Below are 24,958 nucleotides of genomic sequence, written 5' to 3'. Positions count from 1 at the left end.
GTTTTTTTTTCGTTTGCTATTTTGAGCACCTTATGGTTGTTTTCGTAGAAACATATTTAAAAATCAACAAATCTAATTATAAAAGTTAAGCAACGAAAGATACAACCTGAACAAAGTTTATGTTTTTCCACTTTTTAGATGTCAAGAGATCTGAAAAAAAAATACATAATAAGAAATAAGAATATATTTTTCAAAACTCATGTATTATAACAACAATGGAATAAATTTATACCTCTCTATTGCCTCTAACAGTCTAAATAGTAAAACAATAGAAATCATAACTCAGAAGTTCAATAGATAATTAAATGTCTTTTTGCTTCCTGATACACATCAAATAAACTAGAACACAAAAGTTTAGAAGACAAATTCAACAAAAAACGAGGAGAATGCAATAGATTTCTCTTAAAACATAGGTGATATTTATACATTTTTACCGCCTCTAAAATTCAATCCAGATAATAAAAAAGAAAGAAATCATAACTTAAAAGTTCAATAGATAGTTAAATGTCTTTATGCCTCCTAATTCACATTAAAAAACAATAACACATAAAAGATTTAGAAGACAAACTAAAAAAACAAGGAAAATGCAACATAAATTTTACTTGAATAGATACAAAGCAACAACAGTTTGACTTAGAAATCTTAGCTTAAATAAATGAATTCGATACAAATCATCAGCGAATTTTGATTTAAATTAATCATATTATCTATGAGACTTTAACTCTTTTTAGATAAACTTGAATTCAACATGTAAAGATAAAAAAAATCATCCAAATCAATGAAAAGAAATCATAAACCAAAAACAAAAAAGAAAAAAGCAAGTAAATAAAAACTAACAAGAACTCATTGAAGAGATGAAGAGTGAAGAGATTCAGTCATTCAACAATCAGAAAAATCCAACAGGTGGCAAGTCCTTTATTTAGTTCTTTCGTTGTCCTTGTGTTGTAATTCCTAGTCAGAACTCAGAACTCGGAACTCAAACTGCGAGATTGAAACTTGAAAAAAATCGAACTCTAACAGCAGTTAATGATCGATTGAATGCACAAAAGGTTTAAAGAAAGTGATAGAATAGAAATAAGACATCTTTTTGATTTAGAATGTGAAATTGAGAATAAAAATCATATAATGATTTACGGATTTAGAACTCAACTCCTCGATCTCCACATATCATTCAAGGATTTTCAATTTTCATGGGTGTTACTGAATACCGATTTTGACAATTGCAATTCTCAAGAACTTTGATTATTAGGCAGATGCATTCAGTGAACTTATGCCCCCAGACGTTGACCTTTCTTGGACGCAGTTGACGGACTTAATATCGGGCCAACATAATAAATATATATACTAATACATATTGGATAAAAATTATGATCCTATTTTTAATGTCTTGGGCCTTGGCCTAACTCGTCATATATTGGGCAGACTCTATGCCGTTGCATCTCTTCTCAGTTCTCAGTCTTTTTTTTTTCACCATAACACCACCCCAAAATAATGCATGAGTATGGTGTCATCGGCAAAATGGAGTCTATGGAATATTGTACCATCACACCACACCATTCAAAGAAAATATTGGAACCCTTTATATTTTAGGGAAAATGACTCTGGAGGGTAACTAACTGTTGCGTTTGTTCTCATTTGGTCCCTTTCCTTTTTTTGTACTCAATATACCATTGAACTTGTTGTTTGTGTTCACCATAACCCTTTTTGACCGGCTTTTGACCTGTGATAGCCGGTCAAAGGGTTATGGTGAACATAAACAACAAGTTCGATGGTATATTGAGTACAAAAAAAGGAAAGGGACCAAATGAGGACAAACTCAACAATTGGTTACCCTCCTGAGTCATTTTCCCTTTACTCATTTACAGCAAATCTCACGTCATTTTCCCTTTACTTATATTAATGACTTTAAGAGATTCATTTTTGCTTCTTTTCAAAACATAACCCACAAAAGAACATTATTCATACATGTACAACTTTGTAATGCACTTGAATATTTATTAGGGGAATCTTGACTAAGAAGGTGCATTTCATGACTACATTTACATTTCCAATCAAATGATTTATCGTATCACGGATTCTAGACAAGTCTACAAACAAGTGGAATCACAAGTGCTGTGATTTTTGAGTTTACATGGCTTTAAGATCGAATTCATGGGATAAGATACAACATCAATATATATAATAACATGCAACTTTTGCAGACACATCACCATAATATACCTTGAGGTAAACGTTTATGCTGATAAATATATCTCTCATACACGGTCATATCCTTTTGCAGAGAGGTGTTGACAGCTAATCGCAGTAAGCATAGCATATACCATGTTTTAACGAAGCTACCCATCCGAAATGCTCTTCATGTACGTTATCGCCAAAGAAGGTTGTAGTCTTTGATAATTTTGCAACTTTAATTTCATTTAACTTTTTGGGGAAAATGACTCGGGAGGGTAACCAACTGTTGAGTTTGTTCTCATTTGATCTCTTTCCTTTTTTTGTACTCAATATACCATTGAACTTATTGTTTGTGTTCACCATAACCCTTTGACCGGCTATCACAGGTCAAAAGCCGGCCAAAAGGATTATGGTGAACACAAACAACAAGTTCGATGGTATATTGAGTACAAAAAAAAAGGAAATGGACCAAATGAGAACAAATACAACAGTTAGTTACCCTCGAGAGTCATTTTCCCTATATTTTGTTTCAAAACTTGACTAATATTCCTGGCCAATATCTCTTCCCTCTAGTTTTCGAGTTAATCATCTAGTTGTTAGTTCCGTCTCTATTTTATAAACAATTAATCCACGCCACTCGGCCACTATCAATCGATACAGACACGTATTTATTGGAATTGACATTTACGGGATAAAAATTCCCCCTTTTTGGAAAATAAAAAATAAAAAATGGAAAACAGCAAATGGTTAGCTACGGTGGCGAGCATATGGATCCAATGCAGCTGTGGTGCCTCCTACGCCTTCAGAATCTACTCCGCTGCCCTCAAATCCAGCCAAGGTTACGATCAATCGACTCTCGACACCGTCTCCGTCTTCAAATACATCGGTGCTAATATCGGAGTTTTATCCGGTCTCCTCTACCACGCCGTTACCAATAACCTCAGCGATTCAACGCTGCAGTCTCGTTTCGGATCCGGACTTTCGTTCGTCTACTTGGCTGGAGCGATTCAGTGCTTTGCCGGTTACTTCCTTATGTGGTTGTCCGTTACCGGAGTTATCGATAGGCCGCATGTCCTGTTCATGTGCCTCTTCATGTTCATGGTGGCACACACACAGACTTTATTCAACACCGCAAATGTCGGCATCACCGTCCGGAACTTTCCCGATTACGGTGGAACAACCGTCAGCATTATGAAGGTAATTCATTCAATTTCTGTTTTTGATTGTTATTCATCGGTATTTTACTCCGCTCACATAATTTTATAAAAATTCCCTAAGATCAAATTGTTACGTTAGATTCCAAATTTCTATGACCTGTGAATGTTTTTAGTAGAATTTTCTCTCAAGCGCAAGAAGTTAAAAGTGATTAAGATAAACATAGGATACATAATGATGAATCAAACTTATCCAAAGATTCAAATCAAATGCAGTTGATAGTTGTACCATACTTTTGAAGTTTCATCACTGTAGGTGTTTAAAATAGTCAGAATGTACAAATTTTCATCCACTGTTTAACCAAATCTACTAATACTTTAATCAATCAAGGGTTTCTTGGATTAAGCAGAGTTATACTAATTCAGATCTACCAAACTCTGTTTTATGGCAAACCAACAACCTTCTTACTGATGCTTGCTTTGTTTCCAATCATCGTCTCTCTACATGGCTTATAGCTTAATGAATGAGTAATTGATTGTTATCAAAGTATGCTAATGTTTGTGGTTATAATATCACTCAATGTCATCATGTGAAAGAAATGTTACCTATGCTAACATTTGGAAGTGTAATGATTTGAGTAAATGATGATAAAGTAGAAAATATTGTCATAGTGTATTACCTGGGCTATATGTTGGTTTCCATAGCATATTATCGGGTCCATATATCGGTTGTGATAGTGTGTTGTCGGGGCCATATGTTGGTTGCCATAGTGTATTACCGGGGTCATATGTTGGGTTCTAGAGTGTATTATCGAGGGTGATATATTGGTTGCCATAGTGTATTATCGGGGTCATATGTTAATTTCCATAGTAATATTGGGTTCTAGAGTGTATTATCGAGGGTGATATATTGGTTGCCATAGTGTATTATCGGGGTCATATGTTAATTTCCATAGTGTATTACTGGGTCCATATGTCGATTTCCATAGTGTATTACTCGGTCCATATGTTGGTTGCTATAGTGTATTATCGGGTCCATATGTTGGTAATCATAGTTTATTTTCTGGGAAATATGTTGGCTTGTAGAGTTTATTGTCGGGACCGTATTTTGGTCGCCGTGGTTATTTGATTGTATTGTTATGAGTCGCCGTAGTTATTTAACGATACTATTATGATTTGTAGTAGTTAGTTGACGTGACTGTTTATCAGCAGTCGTAGTTTAGTTTTGGGACCGTACTCCGGTTGTCGTGGTTATTGAACGATGACATGTACAACATGGTTTGTATTATGTTTATAAAGGTATCTCAAGGACAGATTTATCGAATAATTTGGATAATGGTTTGGTGTTTAAACTCTCGTAACTCACAAGACAATTTTGTCTTATGTATTATGTTTAAATGTCATGTATTTCAGGTTCTGAGATAAATAATACGAGCCAATGTTGAGGCGCATATAGTGGAGAGCCCATGGATAGGAACTGGGTTTAATTCCCACAACGTAAGAAACCTTGCATCTTTACTATGGTTTAATTATATCAGTTGTAATACCCGTAATAATATTCATATAAATGTATTTGTAAATGAGTTGGAATATTTGGGACCATATTTTATAAATGAGTCCTATACTCCTATATTTAGAAATTTTTATAAACCAAAGTATTTCAATGTATAAAGATTTAGGGTGTTACAGTTAAGCCTAATATTTCCATGTCTAATGTTGTTAACGTATCCCTTAGGGGAATGTCAAAAAAGAAGTCAAACTAACACCCAATCTAAAGCCAAGTCCGGGCCTTCGCCAATGCGAAGAGCACTGATATGGCGGTTAAGGTGCAGAGCCGCGCCTTAAACCCTTCTCCAGGAAATCATACCCTTGCAAACGTGGGACCAATAAGAGAGTCCCACTCGCCCATTAGACGATAGCCACGATCTTCGTAAACATTTGGAAGATCTCCTTCCAACCAATAAAAGAATGAGGAAAAAGACGTGATGGAGGACTCTCCAATACGGGTCCGCCACGTCGCACCTCACGAGGGAATCCTCAACAGAATCAGTTGAGGGACACGCCTCTTAAACAGTTATAAAAGGATCCTTCTTCCTCATGAAGAGGGGGACAAAATTCTCTCTTTCCTATAATCAATTACCATCTCTCTCAAATCTCATACTAACTAGATCGTTGGAGCTTCATCCCGGGAACCCTGCTGGGTTTTGAGCACTATAACATCCCTATGGTGCACATACAACCCTAATGCTTTGGATCTAAGTTTACTCAAGTTATACATGCAATTTTTATTTTTCCAAAGCATGAATCCTAACTAGCATACAACATTGATATTTAAAACATAAAATAAGTTAGATGATTATCTCTTGGTTGTAGCTTGTAGAACTTGGCCTTAGAAGAGCTTAGCACCTCAAATGTGATGCCTCAAATAAGTCACAAAACACCAAGAACAAATGGAGGACAATGTGATAGAGGCTAGGAGGCACCAAAATCGGCTAGCTTCTTCTTGGAATACACAAGTGCTGATGTTAGGGCTTAAGGGTTACATTTATAGTGTAGAATTCCAAGGGTCACTTGTAAACCCTAATTCCATCACTTAGGCTTTTAATCCAATAATTCATTTGATAGCCTTTTGGACTAACATTTCATGGACTCACACATAAACTTAGTCCATCATTAATCAATCATGAATCATTGGCCCAAACCTATATGTATCACTGATTTTCATAATCAGCCCCATGTTAATTTAATTAGTCTCTTTTTATCATTAAATTAATTCTTGATCAATACTAATTAAATAATATGATTTCTCAATTCATATAGTATTCTTATAATATATTAATAAATCACAAATAACCTCTTTCTCAATTATCCATCCTTTCAAATTGCTCCAGTGAATGCAACCCAAATGGACCATGCTACTATCGGGTTAAGTACATACCAATTATAGTTATGGGCTTAGACACCTAATCCAACAAACCCCTCTCATATGTCGGCTAACGATCTATTTCCTGTTTTGTACTGTGATATCAGGGGAAGCCGTTCTCACATAGTTCACCAGCAAACCTGACCCAAACATCTTCAGCATATCACAACATTTGGCACCATCCAAACGTATCTCTAGAATGATACATCCACGCAACAAATTCAACGAGCAAAAAAGGCAGGCAAAAACCAAATAGTGTCTGGAACACTAGAAAAAAGCCCACTGTGTCCGATGTAGTCACTAGAAGGAGGGCAAACTTTCGTTTAGGAAGGGCACGCATCAAATCGCACTCCAGTTTTACAAATGCCATCTACTTCTGCAGTACAGACGACAACAAGTCTCATAGCCAGCCTCTGGCGCCCAATAAACAACACAATTCCACAAGAGGCGATCGTAACCACAACCCCACAAATCGCCATAGCACAACAAACAGAAATCCCTGTTTCACAACAACAGTCTCTCCCACTTACCTCCGGCACCGGGACGTGGATCTCGCACACCATTCAACCACAGCCACAGTATTCCCCACTGGTATACCCGCAAGCCACCATAGCAGGTTTGCCTTACATGTCGATATATGTACAACAACTACCGATCCTCGACACATGTGTACAACACACACCAGGTCCAATCCCTGCACTGTTCCAACCGCAAACCACAGGCGGCCAGATCTCGACAAGCCAGGGATCTGGTTCCTATGGACCCAGACAGTTCCCAGTATAATCCGAGTTTAATCCCTTCATGACAATGGCTCAACCTTTTACACCACACGCTCAATAGTATACAGGAGCAAGCCCGCATATGAAATCCAGCAATTTGGGCTGACGCCAAACCTAGCATAGTATCAGTCGTACTTCTCGCCAGTGGTCATGCATAACCAGATGTATGCAAGCCCATACCAAATGCAGCAGCACATGGGTTATGGCGGGATGTCATACTCATACATGGACAACCCCATGCGAAGCGCCAACTCTAATTTCAGCCACGAGCTGCTGCAATACGAGATTCCGCACACGGTGATGATCCCAAACATGCCCAAATATGACTGTACTATAGACCCAGACGACCACATTGACAATTATGAATGGACGATGACATCCCTTAAGATGGATCTTCGCTTCACCTGCACTTATTTTCCTTGCACCCTAACCGAAAATGCAGTCAAGTGGTTCAAGTCTCTGAGGTTGGGCAACATCTCCAGTTTTGAGCAACTGAAATACCTTTTCCTTAACAATTTCATGCAGTTGAGAAAAGGCAAGGGGGACGCTAATTCTGTAATGGCATGCAAGCAGCGAGAGGGGGAATCGATTCGTGAGTATTATGATCGATTCACGCTGGCCACCTTGAATGTTCCAGGACATGAAGAGTTCCTGGTAACAGGCACTTTCACCCAAGGTTTGCTCCTAGGGCCCCTATTGAAGAAGATGCAGGGAACTGTCCCCAGATCCCGGGACGAACTCAAGTTTCGTGTTAAAAAATATCTTAGGCAAATCGAAGGGGAAGATCGAAAGGAGGCCAATATCAAATCTATAGCCAATGAATATGCCAGACAGGAGGAGGCGGTGTCGCGGCCAATCTCGGCCCAGCAAGGAAGGCAAGATGGCGACCAGCAGCGACACAATCGTCACTCCCGGCACATGTCTAGAAGGTATAGGCCATTCAACAGGGACGATAGCAAAAGCGGTCATACCAATGTTCATGCAATCAACAAGGCTCCAGCCAAGGAAAACAAAGACAAGCCCAAGTTCTGTGAGTATCATAAAAGCAAAACTCACGATGCCAATGAGTGTACAGTGCTAAAGAGGGAGATTGATGAGAAACAACTGGTTGGGAACATAGTTGATATAGAAAAAGACCTCAGGGAAAAATTCGACGAGGATAAACACCAGCCCAAAAATCAAAAGGATGGAGGAAAAGACCGTGAAAAAAGGGCGGAGATACTTACCATCACCGGACCTCGCTCATGCAGCAATCACCAAAACCGATATACAGGTACAGGGCTGTACCACCAAAACATCCTCAACATAGCATTCTCAGTAAATGACCCTAGGCCAGAACATTGGGACCACAATGACCCATTGCACGTCACCGACTTTGTTAGTCAACACCGTGTAGAAAAAGTTTACATCGACAACGGAAGTAGAGTCAACGTGGTCTACGAGTGTTGCCTTCGCCAACAACCAAACGAATGGAAAGAGTACCTACAGCCACCGCGCCAGGGCCTGCTAATTGGCTTCACTAGCCACCGCATCTGGCCAACAGGAACAGTCAGACTCCCGTTCACATTGGTTAGCCATGACGGGGAAAAGGAGATAACAAGGGTGCTCGAATTCTCGGTTGTCGGTTGCCCAGCAGAGCAGAACATTCTATTAGGCCGGCCTGCGCTTTTCCAGTTGCAAGCAGTTCCATTTACTCTCCACGGTGTTCTCAAATTCAGCACGAGTGATGGGTCAACAACGGTTGTAGCGACCAAGCCGACAATTGGGGGTGATGCCCAACGAGGAGTAAGGCATGAAACCCTATCGTGTCAAAACGAAGGTTGCCAAAAAAGAGAAAGCTCACAAAGGAAATCTGCCATGGCACAAGTGCCAGTCCACGAGACCAGGAAAAGACAGCAATATGTGTTCAGCCGACTCACAACATCTCTCCCACAGGAGGGAACTAACGCCGACCCAAGGAGCGTTCAGCAAGAATATAGAGTGACAAGAACACTGCGAAGAAACACTGGCCCATAGGCAACGGCGCCTGCCTGGCCCATAATTGACAACCAGACAATGCCTAGCAAAAGATCAATTCGAGCTCCAGATCAAATCTTCGTCGATGTTAGACATGAACCAAAGCTCCTCATAACAGAGGGTGCAAATGCAAGAAACAACAACAACGGAGGTGGAATGCCGTTCTTTTTAACAAGCAGGTTCTCCCGTAGGAAAGCGCCAACAAGGGCCCCCGGTAAGCAGAACAGCACCTCCAGTGATAGCGGGAAATGCAAGGAGGATAGGTGTGCAGAGACGCACGGGAGGCACTCTCACCCGGCCAAGGGGAGACGCTTCCCATGGTCGCAACACACATCGGGTCGCGAAGAAAGACAAGCAAGAGCACCCCCAGGGAACGAGAAACGAAACATAACCCCCCTCCCCACATCGGGCCCCGCTGGGGGAAATGAGAGGAAGCCCCAACCTATGAAGACCCACCTACATCAGGTGTAGAAAAGACGTCACCACCAAACAAGAAGTATGGCCCCCACTCCACACAGGATAGCCATACTTCAGGCGCCAAAGCGAAGACCGGGCACATGCCCTGACATTTAGACATTCAGAGTCTATTGTCTCGTGTCTTTCTTTTCTCCTTCCAGAAATAATATAATTTGCATTTTGAAAAAACTTTCCAGAATTCTGTATTGCAAAAACACAAAGTATAGAGTTTGTGCATATTTTTCAAGTAGCAACAACGGCTGATCACCTACGCCACTTGAGCAAAATCTATGCAAGAATGCAGTCGTAGGTCTTAACAGAGTCATAATCTTTACCTACAATATGCCAATGAAATCTCAGAGCTGAGAATGTGTAAATGGCACAGAACGAGGGGTCATAAAAGATTCATAACCTTTCCCCCTGAGAATTGAAAAACAAAGGCCTTGAGATGACGATCTCAGCCAATGTATTGGTAGCTAAACCATACAACATAGTCAACAGTATTGACTACTATTTCACTGCTTAATATCATAAGCCTAATTAAACATACAAGTCAGAAGAACATATCTCGGTAGTAGCAGCTATACAACATCTGAAGCACACGTTATCAGATTAACGCTAACCCTAGAATAAGGGAATGTGCAAAAAAGAATTACAGTAGAACAACCCGTCCTCAGAGATACCTCAGGATAATTCAAAACATGTGCATACATACAAAAAAAAAGAGGGGAAGAGAGCACTTCCATGTTAAATACATAACAAGAAAACACAGTTTATGGTTATTAACAACCAGTGTTTTACACTATACACATAGTACATAGAACAGCAGCTACATTACAAAACAAACAAAAGGGGCAAACACAAATCAGCCCTCGGAGTCTGAGGAAGAACCTCATGGGCTTAGCTTGCCACAAAACTGACGGAAGCCATCATAATCTAACTCCCCTAAATGGAAGAGGCCAACAAAATCCATCTCGGCAAAGGATATAAGGGCAGCGTCGACCTCCTTCGCACTGCTCGCCACTTGGCCAGGATCCGCGGCTTCGGATTTACCGGAAGATGTGGAGCGGCCACTCAGTTGCCTCCCCTTCTCAAACGCAAGGGCTTCACAAGCCTCACGAACATCCTGGAACCCTTTGGCAAACTCAACACTCTCGATGACTCTGTCAATCACACGAACCACCCCCTTCTCCACCACCCATTGCAAACTACCTCGAGTAACGACACCTTCAGCACGGGCCCGAGCTAGTTGACGTTGACACCTTGCTAGTCTGTTCACCAGCACATCCTTCTCTCGAGTGAGAGAACTCACTTGGTCCTCAAGTCACTCTGACCGGTCCTCCAAAGTAGCTACTTGATCCTCTAATGCGGCCTTCTCGCAGGCCACAATGCTGTTCTGCTCAGCAAGAACTTGACGCGCCGCCTCTGAATCACGAACCTCCTCCCTCATGCCTGCCAACGCACCCTACAATACTTTCAACTACACCTGATTCACACCAGCACGGCGAACCCGATCGGCAGCAGCGACCATAAGGGCAGAGGTCTGGGCCGCGGCGTAACAAAGGTAACCAGCCATACGAGCACTGGATTGACCTGTAAGAGAACTCATTGTGGTCGGAGGATGAGCGCATCTACTCCACTCCTGGGCGGTAGTGTCCTCCGACAGTAAGGAATCCCTAGTAATCGCCCAGCCCGGAGCGTAGGCCGTGAAAGACAGGGAGTGAGATGAAGTCCTTGTTTCATCGATCAGGGAAGGCTTCTCGCGCTGAAGAGAACCTCCAGGTGAACTCGGCGCACCCCCAGACATAGAGCCGGAACCGGGATTAACCAAGGGCGAACCAGCGGACAGAGAGGGTGATGCCTCCGGAGAACTGGTCACCACCACTACCTCTTTCTGCTCAGGCATAGTAAATTGACCACCGAGAATACCCCCGATACCGGCAAGAAGCCTGGCCACAGACACAATCCTACGAGCTCTGCGAGGATGAAGACTCGCATCGTCGGATTTTGTCACTTCATCCGACGACGGCACCACACGCAAGCTTTGCCTTTTCCGAGTAAGCACACTACCTCTTCCTGCTTGTACCTGCACAGGCAAACCAAAAGGAATAGAAACCGACGAGCGAACTAGGGAAACGAACCCAACGGCCTGCCGGGAGAGCGACGCAGGCCCGCTAGAACCTACATTTCCCCTTCCACCAAGAGCATTCCAGCAAGCTCCCGCATGCGTCTTTCAGACACAGGAGGAGGAAGAACCTCTACGATACCGATCTCCCGATGACAAAGATTTCCCTGATAGTGACCACGCAGGGCCATCTCCAAAGAAATATCGGCCTCACTCTGTTTTCAAAAAAAGGGGGGAAGGAGATGAGTTAATACCGCATCTCACGACGAACATCTGCGCCGTCTTCCCGATAACCCTCCAGGCGGCACTCATACCGGCCGCGACAAGAATAAAGTCTTCCCAGTTTTCACCATTAACAGTAACGTTCCTTAAACGTTTGCTGAGAGTCTGATTGTCCCCAAAGAGTCTGGGGAGACAGTCGGGAAAGTCTCGTTTTCTACGATACCCATTCCCCAGGAGGTTCTGGTCAACCCAAAGCCATTGCCTTTGCCAGTTTTTCTTTGAAGTATCCAGTTCAGAGATCAGTTGATGAATGCCCCGTCGCTTCGCTAGGGTACGGACGTCAGAGTTTGTAGTTGAACAGAAAAAGTAACTGAAAACCCAAAAGGTGGGAACGCGACCCAAAGAGCGACATATCAGTTCAAAACCGATTATCTTATTGACAATGCTCGGGGTTAACTCGTCAACAGTAAAACCGTAATGTTGCACGATCATATCGAAAACATCCGATGTCGGCAGGCGCAACCCTGCTTCGAAAAAAGGAATGGGGACTCCAACTTTACCTGGAGGACGATCGTAGATCGATACTCTCTTTGCCGGAATTACTATGCCATGCTCCGGTAAGAAGCCGAAGCGGTCTTGCAGAAGTCGGAACTCCTCAGCAGTAGGGACTCTACCGTAACGGTCCATCATCAACAAAAAGATGGATAATCGAAAAGGAAATTAACGTGATACCCGAATTGATACATCAAAGTCGAAATGGAGATATGAGGATGAAAAGCCTGGGGGGAAAGGGGGGATTTTAAAGGCGAAACTGGAGTCATGAACCGTTTTCCAACGGGACTGATGGCACTGCCCAAGGCCTGTCAAACGATAGGACTAATCCCAGGCATACACGCGTTAAGATATAGACTCGAACGGCGACGCCGTCAAGCTGACGCATACACCTACGAGTCTAAGGGACTTGTTAACGTATCCCTTAGGGGAACATCAAAAAAGAAGTCAAACTAACACCGGGCTCGGCCTGGTCAGAACCCATTCTAAAGCCAAGCCCGGGCCTTCGCCAATGCGAAGAGCGCTGATATGGCGGTTAAGGTGCAGAGCCGCGCCTTAAACCCTTCTCCAGGAAATCATACCCTGGCAAACGTGGAACCAATCATAGAGTCCCACTCTCCTATTAGACGATAGCCACGATCTTCGTAAACATTTGGAAGATCTCCTTCCAGGCAATGAGAGAATGAGGCAAAAGACGTGACGGAGGACCCTCCAATACGGTTCTGCCACGTCGCATCTCACGAGGGAATCCTCAATAGATTCAGTTGGGGGACACGCCTCTTAAACATGTATAAAATGATCCTTCTTCCTCATGAAGAGGGGGACGGAATTCTCTATTTCCTATAATCAATTACTATCTCTCTCATATCTCATACTAACTAGATCATCGGAGCTTCGTCCCAGCAACGCCTCCCGGACGTCGGAGCTTCGTCCCAACAAATGTACAAGCATATTTCTTTTGTTTTTAAGACATAACCAGACACCTAATGGATTTATTGATTATTTCCAACTTAATCTAAACCATTATCTAAACATCATCTGGTACATGGTTGGTTATATATATATATATATATATATATATATATATATATATATATATATATATATATATAGGCTTAGGTTATCTTGTTTTTACTAACTATTGTGTGCCAAAATGCACAGATCTGGACCACCGGATGAATAGAATCAACAATCATGATCTGATGGTCTATGATATTACAATAGGGTGACATGTATCATATAATCACACAAATTTCAGCAAAAGGGTATTTTGGTCAATTAACTTATTTTAAAAAAGGAAATTTTCGGAATTTAAGGGATCATTAATTCCCTTATTTTTAAAAAATCTGAATTTATTAAATTAATTCTAATTAAATTTTAATATTAATTTTAATAATAACCGATTTTATTCTGTCAAAATGACAAAAAGTCAACAATAAACTAGTAAATATATTTGCGGTTTATTCTTGCAGAATATTGTTTCATTCAAGATACTTTTTATATTAAACATGATTAAAAAATTATACAACATATTATCAAGAATAACATTTTCTAAAGAATACGGATTTTATTCTTTAAGAATCACTATTTACATTCATCCATAAAGAAAAAGACTATAAACAATTATTACAATCATTCTAAAAAAATTATGACTAATAATGGTTTAAGGATTACATTTATTCTTAAAGATTAAAAATAAAATGGTTAAAAAAACAAAAAAAAAACATCAAAATCTAACAAAAATACTACTCTATTCCGAAAGAATATTATTATTAAGAAATAATTTATAAATTCTGACAGAATACATTCTATTAGAATACAATATCGTTCTCCATGTTTTCATCATTTTCCACATTAATGGCAACCTTTTCAAAACCTAAATTCACAAGGAAAACATAATCAACTTTCAAATATTAAAAATTTTAGTGCATTAAATAGAATAAAACAATAAATTCTAATAGAATGTGATATACATTCAAATAGAATATAACTATAATTTCTACAAACCAACATTAACAATCATCCCTAAACTTGAAATGTATATTATTCTGAAAGAATGTAATGTTTCATTATTTAGGATGTCATTCTATAAGAATCGAGACCAATAACAATAATAGAAACCAATTTTATTCTGAAAGAATTGGTTACAGTAATTCACTGCTTAAGTTAACAAGGAATTCAAGATTCTATTCTGACGAAATTAGAATTCGATATTCCATTCTAGCAGAATGATCGACATTAAGATGCATTAAAAAAAACCTAACGATCTAAATAGAAAAAAGGACTATGAAATTGAAATAGCAGGATACATAGAATGCATAAACATATATACTTATCTGTTGGTTAAAAAACTGATGATTGTGTTCCAAAATCAAAATCAACAAGCAATTTGACGTAAAATCTATTTTCAGGATTGAGGTAATAATTTCTACAGTTAAGCACAAGTTACTACATCACATGAACAATATTTTGTTTTCCAGTTACAAAATACCTAAATTTCAATTATGCATTTTATCGAACACGTGGTGTGCTTCTTCAGTTTCTTCAAAAAAAAAATAGTGAGAGTCTTACCATTTCAATCATCATCTCCATCCATCAAGTATTCTTTATGATGGTAATACATAAAGGAAAAACCAAAAAACACCAAAACAATATATCATACAGAAGGAATAAGGAATAATCGTTTGCAGAAAATGAAAAAGGTCGAAGCTCTATGGAGGGTGTGCATATAGAAACTGATATTGGAAATTGGAAGAAGGAAAATTAGGTTAAACAAACATCTAATTACTTGGACGTCATCTAATTACCTCGGTTGTGCATTAAACTTGATGAACAGTGGTACCTCCGATTTCGATTGTGTTGCAGGCAGCCTCCAATCTTAATCCAAAATAAAATTGAATAGAGAAAGAAGAAACCTGCAGAAGGGTCTCACCTGAATCCCCTCTTCGTATGCAACTATTTGCAAAAGACCCAAAACAAATTAGAAACAACGGGAAAGCAAAAATGTGGCTAGAGTCGAGGTTAACAAAGAGATACACGAATCGATTGAGACACACATATAAGATGGAAAGAAGTACGTGAAGATGAATTCCAGAGAAAGAGAAAAAGAATCGACTAGGGTTTTTTTCAACAAATTTTGACTTTGACATCCCATATTTAAAGGAATAATAAACAAAATATTAATTATCTACCATAATTAAATATGCAAAGATTACTATAATACCCTTAAATGATTTATTTAATTATTTATGTTTTCCTAAATTCCTATTGGTGCATTCATGCACACAATATATATATATATATATATATATATATATATATATATATATATATATATATATATATACTTAGGTTATTGTGTTCTAACTAATTATGGTGTGGATGTATGAATGATTGTGAGCCAATCATTTTAGTTATTTTAAAAAAGTGATTAATATATATTATTGAATTAAAAATAATTGAAAAATACCATCTAATTTCATTATAAGGGTATTTTAATCAATCAACATAAATTTAAAAAGGGAAAATTTCAGATTTTTTGGGATAATTCTCTTGATTTATAAATTCCAATTTTTTATTAGTTAAATTTTAATTGTAACGTAGTTTTTTAATTTTACCCGATTTTATTCTGTCAGAATGATATTCTACAAAAATCCTAGGATACATATTTCTGACAGAATATATATTTTGCTTAAATGAATTTCTTCAAGAAAAACAACATTCTTGAACCATCGGTTGAAAAATAATAATATCCTTATATATTCATAGACATTTGAATATAAATATGAATTTGTACATATTCTTATAGAATAGTAGTCGAATATATTTTAATACAATTACACATATTCTAACCGAATGTCATAAAAAATAAATAAAAGTCGTAAAAATAGCATTCTTAATAATATAATTATTGAACGCACTTGATCATCTTGAATGATCCAATCTTACGAAAATGACATTCTTTGAGAATAACATTGGTAAGAATGATTTTTTTTTTTTTTTTTGTACAAATACCATTCTGTGAGAATATATATTTATCTTCATCATGTAACATTTGCAATGCATCTGTCTTTGCAAAATAAAAATAAAAATAATTACTGATTAACTTTATAGATGGTGGCTTTAAAGTTTATAGATGTATGACTTGAACTTGAGTCCATCTTAATATATCGACTTTCTGTTCATATTATCTTTTTATATTATAATTGGAACAAAAAATCTCAAATAAGTAGTGATTAACCCTCACCTTTGGTATCCATGTTTCGATGAATTAAGTGATTCACAATAGAAGTTTCTTGCAAATATAGGTACTTGAATTGACTAACTTAAGTCTTATAATAATTATTCTTATAAGTTTCTTTACAAATTACTTGGTATAAGCATCTTATGCATAAGCCATCTCCCCAATAATTGCAAAACTTGATAAAAAGCATCCATGTTATACAGAGACTTAAAAATAGCCAAAAACCCCTAAATCATAAATTCATTCTTAAAATATAGAAGAAAGTTATATGTTTAAAAAAAAACGCACTAAATAAAAATTTATGATGCATATATAAGAACCAAAGAACAATTTTACGAGATTGATAACGCCGGCAAAATCAAAAGTGAACCGTAACAATATGAAGGAAAAAATCAATTAAGAAAACTGAAAATTAAAACACATCATAATGTACAAATGGTGAGCATCAAGCCAATAACAAAAGAAAAGCTAATGAGAAAAAACATACATTTTTTGTCCAGCGATATATGTGGTAGGGACGAAACATGGAGAAGTCGTAGTACAGGGAAACGTTGAAATAAGAAGATACATATATATTTTTTTATAATAGGTCCAGGGGAAGAAGGTTGCGTCCTAGGGAAGAAAGACGTGGCGGCGGTGGTGGTGTCGTTTGATTTTTATGCCTATGGTGGAGTCGTATGATGTCGCTAGTGGTGGAGCTGTGTGTATCGGTGATGTTCATGGCCTAATTGTTGGAGAGAAATAACTGGTAGTCGGTAGCCAGGGAGGCTCCTTGGCGTCGGTGGTTCGGAAAGAAGAAAAACGACGTGTGTGTGGCTGGTGATGAGAAAGGTTGATGATTCTTAAACCATTTTGCCTAAATTAAAGGGATTAATTAAATATTAACTTAATTATCAAAATTAAATAGTAGGTAAGATTACAATTTTACCCTTATCCATGTTTTTAAATTGATTGGTCCACATTAATCCCTACATCCGCACAATAAATAGTTACAACATATAAACCTAATTATAGTTACAATATATATATATATATATATATATATATATATATATATATATATATATATATATATATATATATATATATATATGGGTGAATTGTCGTGAGAGAAGCTTAAAAAAACAATTAAAAATGAGCAAATGCAAATTTATAAAAGTTGAGATGCCAAATTTATAACTTTTGAAATGATTTACTAAATATTTAACTTCTAAAGTTGAAGGGCCAAATATATAACTTCTACTAATTTACTAAAAAAGTAAAGAAATAAGGAATCCAAGCCTCGCGAGAATAAGTGATTAGGCCGGATTGTTAACTCAAAATAGATAATTTGGCTTAAACTCGGAACTTATTTTTTGGCCCTATGTCAGTGTACACTTTGCAGCACCTTAGGATTGGATATGATATCAAGAAATGTATGGTAGTACATTCCGCCTCCATCGTTGTACCCTAAATCCATCAGCATGTCATGTAATTTGTTAAATGAAAATGCATCCATATCCAAGAAATCAATGTAGTCCACTCTGGTATAGATATAGGACCTTCCAAGACACTTGTTAAACAACCAATCATGATGGATATATGACAATGGATAATGGTCAGAGAAAATGGGTAAAATGGCAACCACTGAAGCAAATGTTAGATACAATAATTTCAGCTAAAAAAAAAAAACACTTTCTGTATTCCTCTTCCAAGTCGGGTTTTGGGGATGATCTTGGTTGTCTAGTCCACACTGTAAGTTCATGTTTCACTACCACAAAATGCAAAAGCGAACAGAGAGGACCATACTTGAAAGTTGAATAGTCGATTGATCTTAATTATGACATGAGAATAAGAACTAAAATGACGAAATGCTCTCACATGAAGAAAACGACTCTGTCATTAACGGGACAAATCCAACACCGGCTGCCATAAACACCATAATTGCAAGGGTTTTCCTGCTTGGAGACTATGTCTATGTGTGCAATAAATTGTTTATAAGGACCAAATTCGATACATTTTACAAATCTTAAGGACCATTTATCTTGTTATGTATTTACTTTATTAGTTTATTATACAAAATTTTGCAACACTTTCTATTTTATTTCAAAACTCGATCAATATTCGTGGCCATATCTCCTACCTATACCTGTCGCGTTAAGCATCCAGCTGTTAGTTCCGTCTCCGTCTCTTGCCACTCCCAATAGCCTAAACAATTAATCCACACCACTGTCAATCGATACAGACAGTATTTAATGGAATCGACCTTTACTGGATAAAATTTCCCCTTTTGGAAAATCAAAGAAAATGGAAAACGGTAAATGGATAGCTACGGTGGCGAGCATATGGATCCAATGCAGCTGCGGCGCCTCCTACGCCTTCGGTATCTACTCCCCCGCCCTCAAATCCAGCCAAGGTTACGATCAATCGACTCTCGACACCGTCTCCGTCTTCAAAGACATCGGTGCTAATATCGGAGTTTTATCCGGTCTCCTCTACCACGCCGTCACCAATAACCACCGCGATTCAACGCCGCCGTCGTCTCGTTTCGGATCCGGACTTTCGCTCGTCTACTTGGCTGGAGCGATTCAGTGCTTCGCCGGTTACTTCCTTATGTGGTTATCCGTTACCGGAGTTATCGATAGGCCGCATGTCCTGTTCATGTGCCTCTTCATGTTCATGGCGGCACACGCACAGACCTTCTTCAACACTGCAAATGTCGTCGTCGCCGTCCGAAACTTTCCCGATTACGGTGGAACAACCGTCGGCATTATGAAGGTAATTCATTCAATTTCTGTTGTTGATTGTTATTCATCGGTATTTTACTCCGCTCACATACAAAAATTCCCTAAGATCAAATTCTTACGTTAGATTCCAACTTTCGATGATCTGTGAATGTTTTTAGTAGAATTCTCTCTCAATCGCAAGAAGTTAAAAGTGATTAAGATAAACATAGGACACATGAATGATGAATCAAACTTACCCAAAGATTCAAATCAAATGCAGTGGATAGTTGTACCATACATTTGAAGTTTCATCACTGTAGATGTTTAAAATATTCAGAATGTACAAATTTCCATCCACGATTTATCCAAATCTTCTAATATTTTAAACGATCAGGGGTTTCTTGGATTAAGCGGAGCTATACTTATTCAGATCTACCAAACTCTGTTAGATGGCAAACCAACAACCTTCTTACTGATGCTTGCTTTGTTTCCAACCATCGTCTCTCTACTATTCATGAATTTCGTTCACGAAAACCCCTCAAACACAACTCACGACAAACACCATCTAAACAACTTCTCACTAATCGCACTTGCCATAGCCACATACCTAATGATCATCCTCATCTTCCAAAACATCTTCATCTTCCCATCATGGGCTCACTTCCTCACAACCATCATTCTTCTCATTCTCATCTCCTCACCTCTTCAAATCGCACTCACAGCTCAAAGAAACGAACAAGAGGAATCATCAACTTCACCAACAACAACCCCATTGATTGTAGCTTCAGAAGCTCAGGTGGATTCACATTCACCAGTAGTTGAAATGAACCTGATACAAGCAATGAGCACAGTCAACTTCTGGCTCTTATTTCTAGCCATGATTTGTGCAATGGGATCAGGGTTAGCGACAATCAACAACATATCTCAAATAGGCGAGTCTCTTAACTACTCAAAAGTTAAGATCAACACAATGGTGTCTCTATGGAGTATATGGAACTTTCTAGGAAGATTCGGAGGTGGATTTGTGTCTGATTTGATTTTACACAAATACAGCTGGGGGAGACCACTGTTCATCTCTCTTACACTAGCAGCAATGGTGATTGGCCATTTGATCATAGCATTAGGTGGGAGTTTATACTTTGGTTCAGTGATTGTAGGAGTTTGCTATGGAGCACAGTGGTCTTTAATGCCTACGATTACTTCTGAAATATTTGGGGTGAAACATATGGGGACGATTTTTAACACTATAGCTGCAGCTAATCCTGTTGGGTCTTATATATTTTCTGTGAGAGTGATTGGAAGTATTTATGATAAAGAAGCAAGAGAAGAAGGGGGATTGTGTTTTGGGACTCATTGCTTTATGGTTTCGTTTTTTGTGTTTGCTGGGGTTTGTGTTTTTGGGATGTTTGTTTCATTGGTGTTGTTTTTTAGGACAAAGGGGTTTTATGTGTTGCTTATGGAAAGAAGGTCGAAGCACCTTGAGTAATATGACCCGAGAAGATATTTGAATTGTACAAGAGTTTTGAGTATTTGTACAATTGTTTATAGATTTGTGTTAAATACAAAATATCTGTAAATGGCGAGTAAAATCATTTGGGCAAGTTGAAATATGTAAAGTTTTAAGGATTGTTTTTGAGTTTATTCATTAAAGGGGAATGACTGAATAAATATTAAATAGTTATTGCTATTTAATTTATGTAACTATTCATTTTTTAATATCGTTTGATGGTGTAATTTGCACGAGATCTTAAATCAACGAGTTGGCTGTGTCTTTCTTACTTTACTTTAAGTATTCATTTTTTTATTTTTTTTAGTCGGATATGTTATTTGTAAGCAACTAAAACTGTCGATCATCTTGTTAAATTATGTTATAGATATATTCAATCTGAACAATGAAATATATTCAATCTGAACAATTAAATTATGTTTTTAACATGTCCTACAATCCTAATTACCAAAAATCAAGAGTGGATGCTGCTGAATTATTTTGGTTATTGCAGATTTGTTGAGGGACTGAAGTGGAATAAGTCTGAAGTTTGTGGGTTGTCTTGAAGATAATTGTGGTTGAGCAAGATTTATTGCAAAGAGTACAACACAAGAAAGCATGGATACATTAAAGGCTTTTAAATGAAGGTCAAGTAACTCGTGTATATTTCGTCCCATATCGGTTACAAATAAGTTTTCTCTATTGTCTTCTAGAATATATATACAGAGCTTATTACATTGAGAAAAAAAGAAGAATCGGGTACATTTGCTATCATATCATATTTAGAAATTCTACAGAGTATATGTTGCCTTCTTGCTGTTCGCTATATAAACACAGAAATGTGACTGTTGATTTGTTAGGTTAGTGTGATTTGGATAAGATTAGAGTGAGGATTTTTTGATGTAAAGTATATGAAGATCTTTTAATATAAATATCTTCTTCTTATTTGTGACGTGTTCATAATTTTATAACGTCTAATGTTCCTCTTATCCTATTTTATGTGACGTGTTCATAATTTTATCACGTCTAATGTTCCTCTTATCCTATTTTATGGGACTTGGATTTTATTGTTGCTGTATTTGTTGTATTGAATAATATATAGTTATTGGATTCTTAAAGAAAATAAGTAGCTGGGCTTGAATGAGCTTAGATCATTAGATAATTAAATTGAGTCCAGTTAATTAATTCGAAAAAAAAAAAAGATATTACTTTTGATCTTTTATGGGCTATTAAAAATAAAATAATAAAGTAAATGATAAATTCTTTTTTCATTACGATGGGTGACAAGGTTGTAATAAGAGGTAGCTGGCGCCGGTAATGGCGTCGGTGGTTGGATTTCATGGTGGTCAGCACTCCGTATTGACCACTTGTTTTAACTATTGCATCAATATCTTGAAAGATAACGTTAACGTTCTAAATTTTAGAAACTATTATTTTTTATTGCACTTCTTAGTTCTCAGTGCATGTTAATTAGGGTTTAAGAGTTCTAAATACACTTTTGTGATGAAGTTAATAAGCATAAAAGATTTATGTGTTTATGGTTTCTTTGAGTCTAGAATCACAATTTTGATTTGCGGACTTTTTGTCAACTTGAGGTTAGCTGATGAATTATATAAAACTTACATGTAATTTGTTAACACCCTGTTCCCGAGTTCAACTTAACGAGAAAAAAGAAATGAAATTAGTAAAAATGAGAAGAAAGTAAATGAAATTGGTGTTCCCGAGTTTCATTAAAGGTAGGAGGTGGAAGGAAATGAGGGGAAATGGAATGATCGCTTTCCCTCCTAAGTTTCCTTTCGATTTGGAAAGAAAGAACAAAATAATTTTCATTCCACTTATCTCCAACTCGGAAACACAAATGAAAATTTTATTTTCCTTTCCTTTCTCTTTTTCTCTCTCATTACTTTTTTTTCTCTTATTTTCTGTTCTTTACTTAAACTCGGGAACTAAGCATAATAGAGGATGAATTGAACGTAAGCATTTGATATACCTACTTTATAATTTAGGTGATGTCATTTGTGTGATGTCATTCCATTCGTGGAAAGACTCTTGTAACGTAAGCATTTGATATACCTACTTTATAATTTTGGGTGTGTTTGGATAGGGAAAAAAGTGGCTGTTTATTGCTTATTGCTTATTCTCACCACAATAAGCTGAGTTGAAGTGTTTGGATAGGAAACTTAAAAAATCAGCTTATTGTGGTAGGAATAAGCTAAATAAGCTGATTTTAATAAGCAAGGGGGGAATGCTTATTGCTTATTGCTTATTGTGGTAGGAATAAGCTAAATAAGCTAATCCAAACACTTTTTAAAAAACTGATTATTTTCACCGCAATAAGCTAATAAGCAATAAACTAATAAGCTAAAAACATATTTATCCAAACACCGCCTTAGAAACTTGACAATTGTGACATCTCTATTTTTACGGCTAATTAAAAAAAACATTTATGCTTATTTAATTCAGGGTATTTATTTATCACAAAATTTGTTTCCAAAAATATTATTTTAATCAAAAGATTTCGAAGAAACGATTTTCATTAATAGAAAAAATTTGAATTGTCATAACTGATACAAAACATAAACATAAATTTTTCTGAATAGACCTTACAACATCTTATTATATGAATGCCCTTTATCTTCTCGAATCCCTCATAATGTTCTTTCGTATTGTTACATGTGATACCATAAAATTGAGTGAGTCAGGCATGGGAGGCGTGTGAGTACATAGGGTTTTCAATCCATAATGATATAATTAATTTGTTTAGTTACATATTTCACATCAAACATTTAACCCGATTACTCATTTCCTTTTTTTTATATATTCACCTTTAAGGACCTATCCTAAGGATCATCTCGAACAATGAGTAGACAGTACTGCTTTGGGGATTCCTCTGTTATACATGTCGGTAAGGAATAGAGTACATTGCATAAACACGTAGTTTATCACTCAGAGGTTGCGAAACTGTCTGTGTTCCACTGGACTATCTAGGATAGTCAGTGGTCGTCATCTATACTTTGTTAGATGATTACATCGTTAGTACAATATTACTATAAAATTTGTGGCCTATTATCACTAGTTTCATCTCTCATCACCCATCACCATCATCATTTTTCATCTCTCATTACCCATCATTACCTAATATATTATAAGTATGAAAATACCTATATGGTTAAGTAAAAATCATCTCATATTGAATCATCTAACATAGAACATCTTAATCACATATAATAAGCACATATAACATTTTATTATTTAAAAACTTCATATCTATGTGTAAGATGAAAGTAATTATACACTCACTTGTTAAAAGTGAATGACTTGCGATTTGGGCAACGATTCGTCTAATACTTTAGTTTTTCCTTTGATGTGACCTAGGTATTCACATTACTAAGTCTTACTCTTATATTACCGGTGACTAATGAAAGTCTAGATTCCTCAACAATCCCAATGTCTACAGATTTGCAGTTGATAATGAGTAACCATGTAAGATCATATAAGATGTAGGGTCTGTTTGGTATACAAAGTATACTGTTTGGAAATCCCACTTTAAACACCTCACTAAATCTAGCGTAGACATCACCCCACTAAGTAGATCAATCAGCATTATGAAACATAATCATTGATAAGTCTTATTTATAGGTTCATAATAACTACTATGAAAATAAATATAAGTTACCCATGAAGTATAGTAAGTGCAGCTTAACTTATAAGAATTTTAGCGAAAAGTTCAAAAGTGCACTGGCAGAACTCCGACCCGATAGCTTCTACCTATTTGACGACTCAGGGGCTCTGCTAAAACCTTTTAAAATCAAGGGGAAATCGAGCTAAAACTTCAGAGAATTGCAGAGAGAGGTTTGTATATGTGAGGAAGGGAATGAAGGTTGAGTTCTATTTATAGTAGATTTTGGACCATGAGTATTGCACATATACAGGTGTGCGCCGCGCTGTACACTCGTGCTACGCTACTCCTTTAGGTTGTTGCCATGTGTCGCAAAGGTGGTGGTCCACGCCGCCCTTCTAGAAAGTGTGTGCTGCACATCCTACCTGCGCGTGGTGCTTCTTGAAAAACTTTAGAAAATCGCATCTTTCTCATACGAGCTCTGTTTTCGATGTTCTTTATATCTA

General features: G+C 37.4%; 3 protein-coding genes across 3 annotated transcripts; all 3 read left to right on the top strand.

Moving 5' to 3' along the window:
• The first annotated feature begins 2,845 nt into the window (after positions 1-2,845).
• Positions 2,846-5,019, top strand: LOC145108163 (protein NUCLEAR FUSION DEFECTIVE 4-like). The gene is made up of 2 exons (XM_079045162.1): positions 2,846-3,369; positions 4,740-5,019. The coding sequence occupies exons 1-2, from the start codon at positions 2,902-2,904 to the stop codon at positions 4,749-4,751; spliced, it is 480 nt and encodes a 159-aa protein (XP_078901288.1). The 5' UTR covers positions 2,846-2,901; the 3' UTR covers positions 4,752-5,019.
• Positions 5,020-7,190: 2,171 nt separating this feature from the next.
• On the top strand, positions 7,191-9,044 carry LOC145105773 (uncharacterized). Its single transcript, XM_079042851.1, has one exon. The coding sequence runs from the start codon at positions 7,191-7,193 to the stop codon at positions 9,042-9,044; it is 1,854 nt and encodes a 617-aa protein (XP_078898977.1).
• A 9,674-nt stretch (positions 9,045-18,718) lies between these two features.
• LOC145108162 (protein NUCLEAR FUSION DEFECTIVE 4-like) lies at positions 18,719-21,778 on the top strand. The gene is made up of 2 exons (XM_079045160.1): positions 18,719-19,399; positions 19,742-21,778. The coding sequence occupies exons 1-2, from the start codon at positions 18,929-18,931 to the stop codon at positions 20,831-20,833; spliced, it is 1,563 nt and encodes a 520-aa protein (XP_078901286.1). The 5' UTR covers positions 18,719-18,928; the 3' UTR covers positions 20,834-21,778.
• Positions 21,779-24,958: the final 3,180 nt, after the last annotated feature.

This window comes from Lactuca virosa, chromosome 4, assembly GCF_052849685.1.
Source record: "Lactuca virosa cultivar CGN04683 chromosome 4, Lactuca_virosa_CGN04683_v6, whole genome shotgun sequence".
Classification (NCBI taxonomy): Eukaryota; Viridiplantae; Streptophyta; class Magnoliopsida; order Asterales; family Asteraceae; genus Lactuca; species Lactuca virosa.
This window is presented reverse-complemented; position numbering and strand designations above follow the sequence as displayed.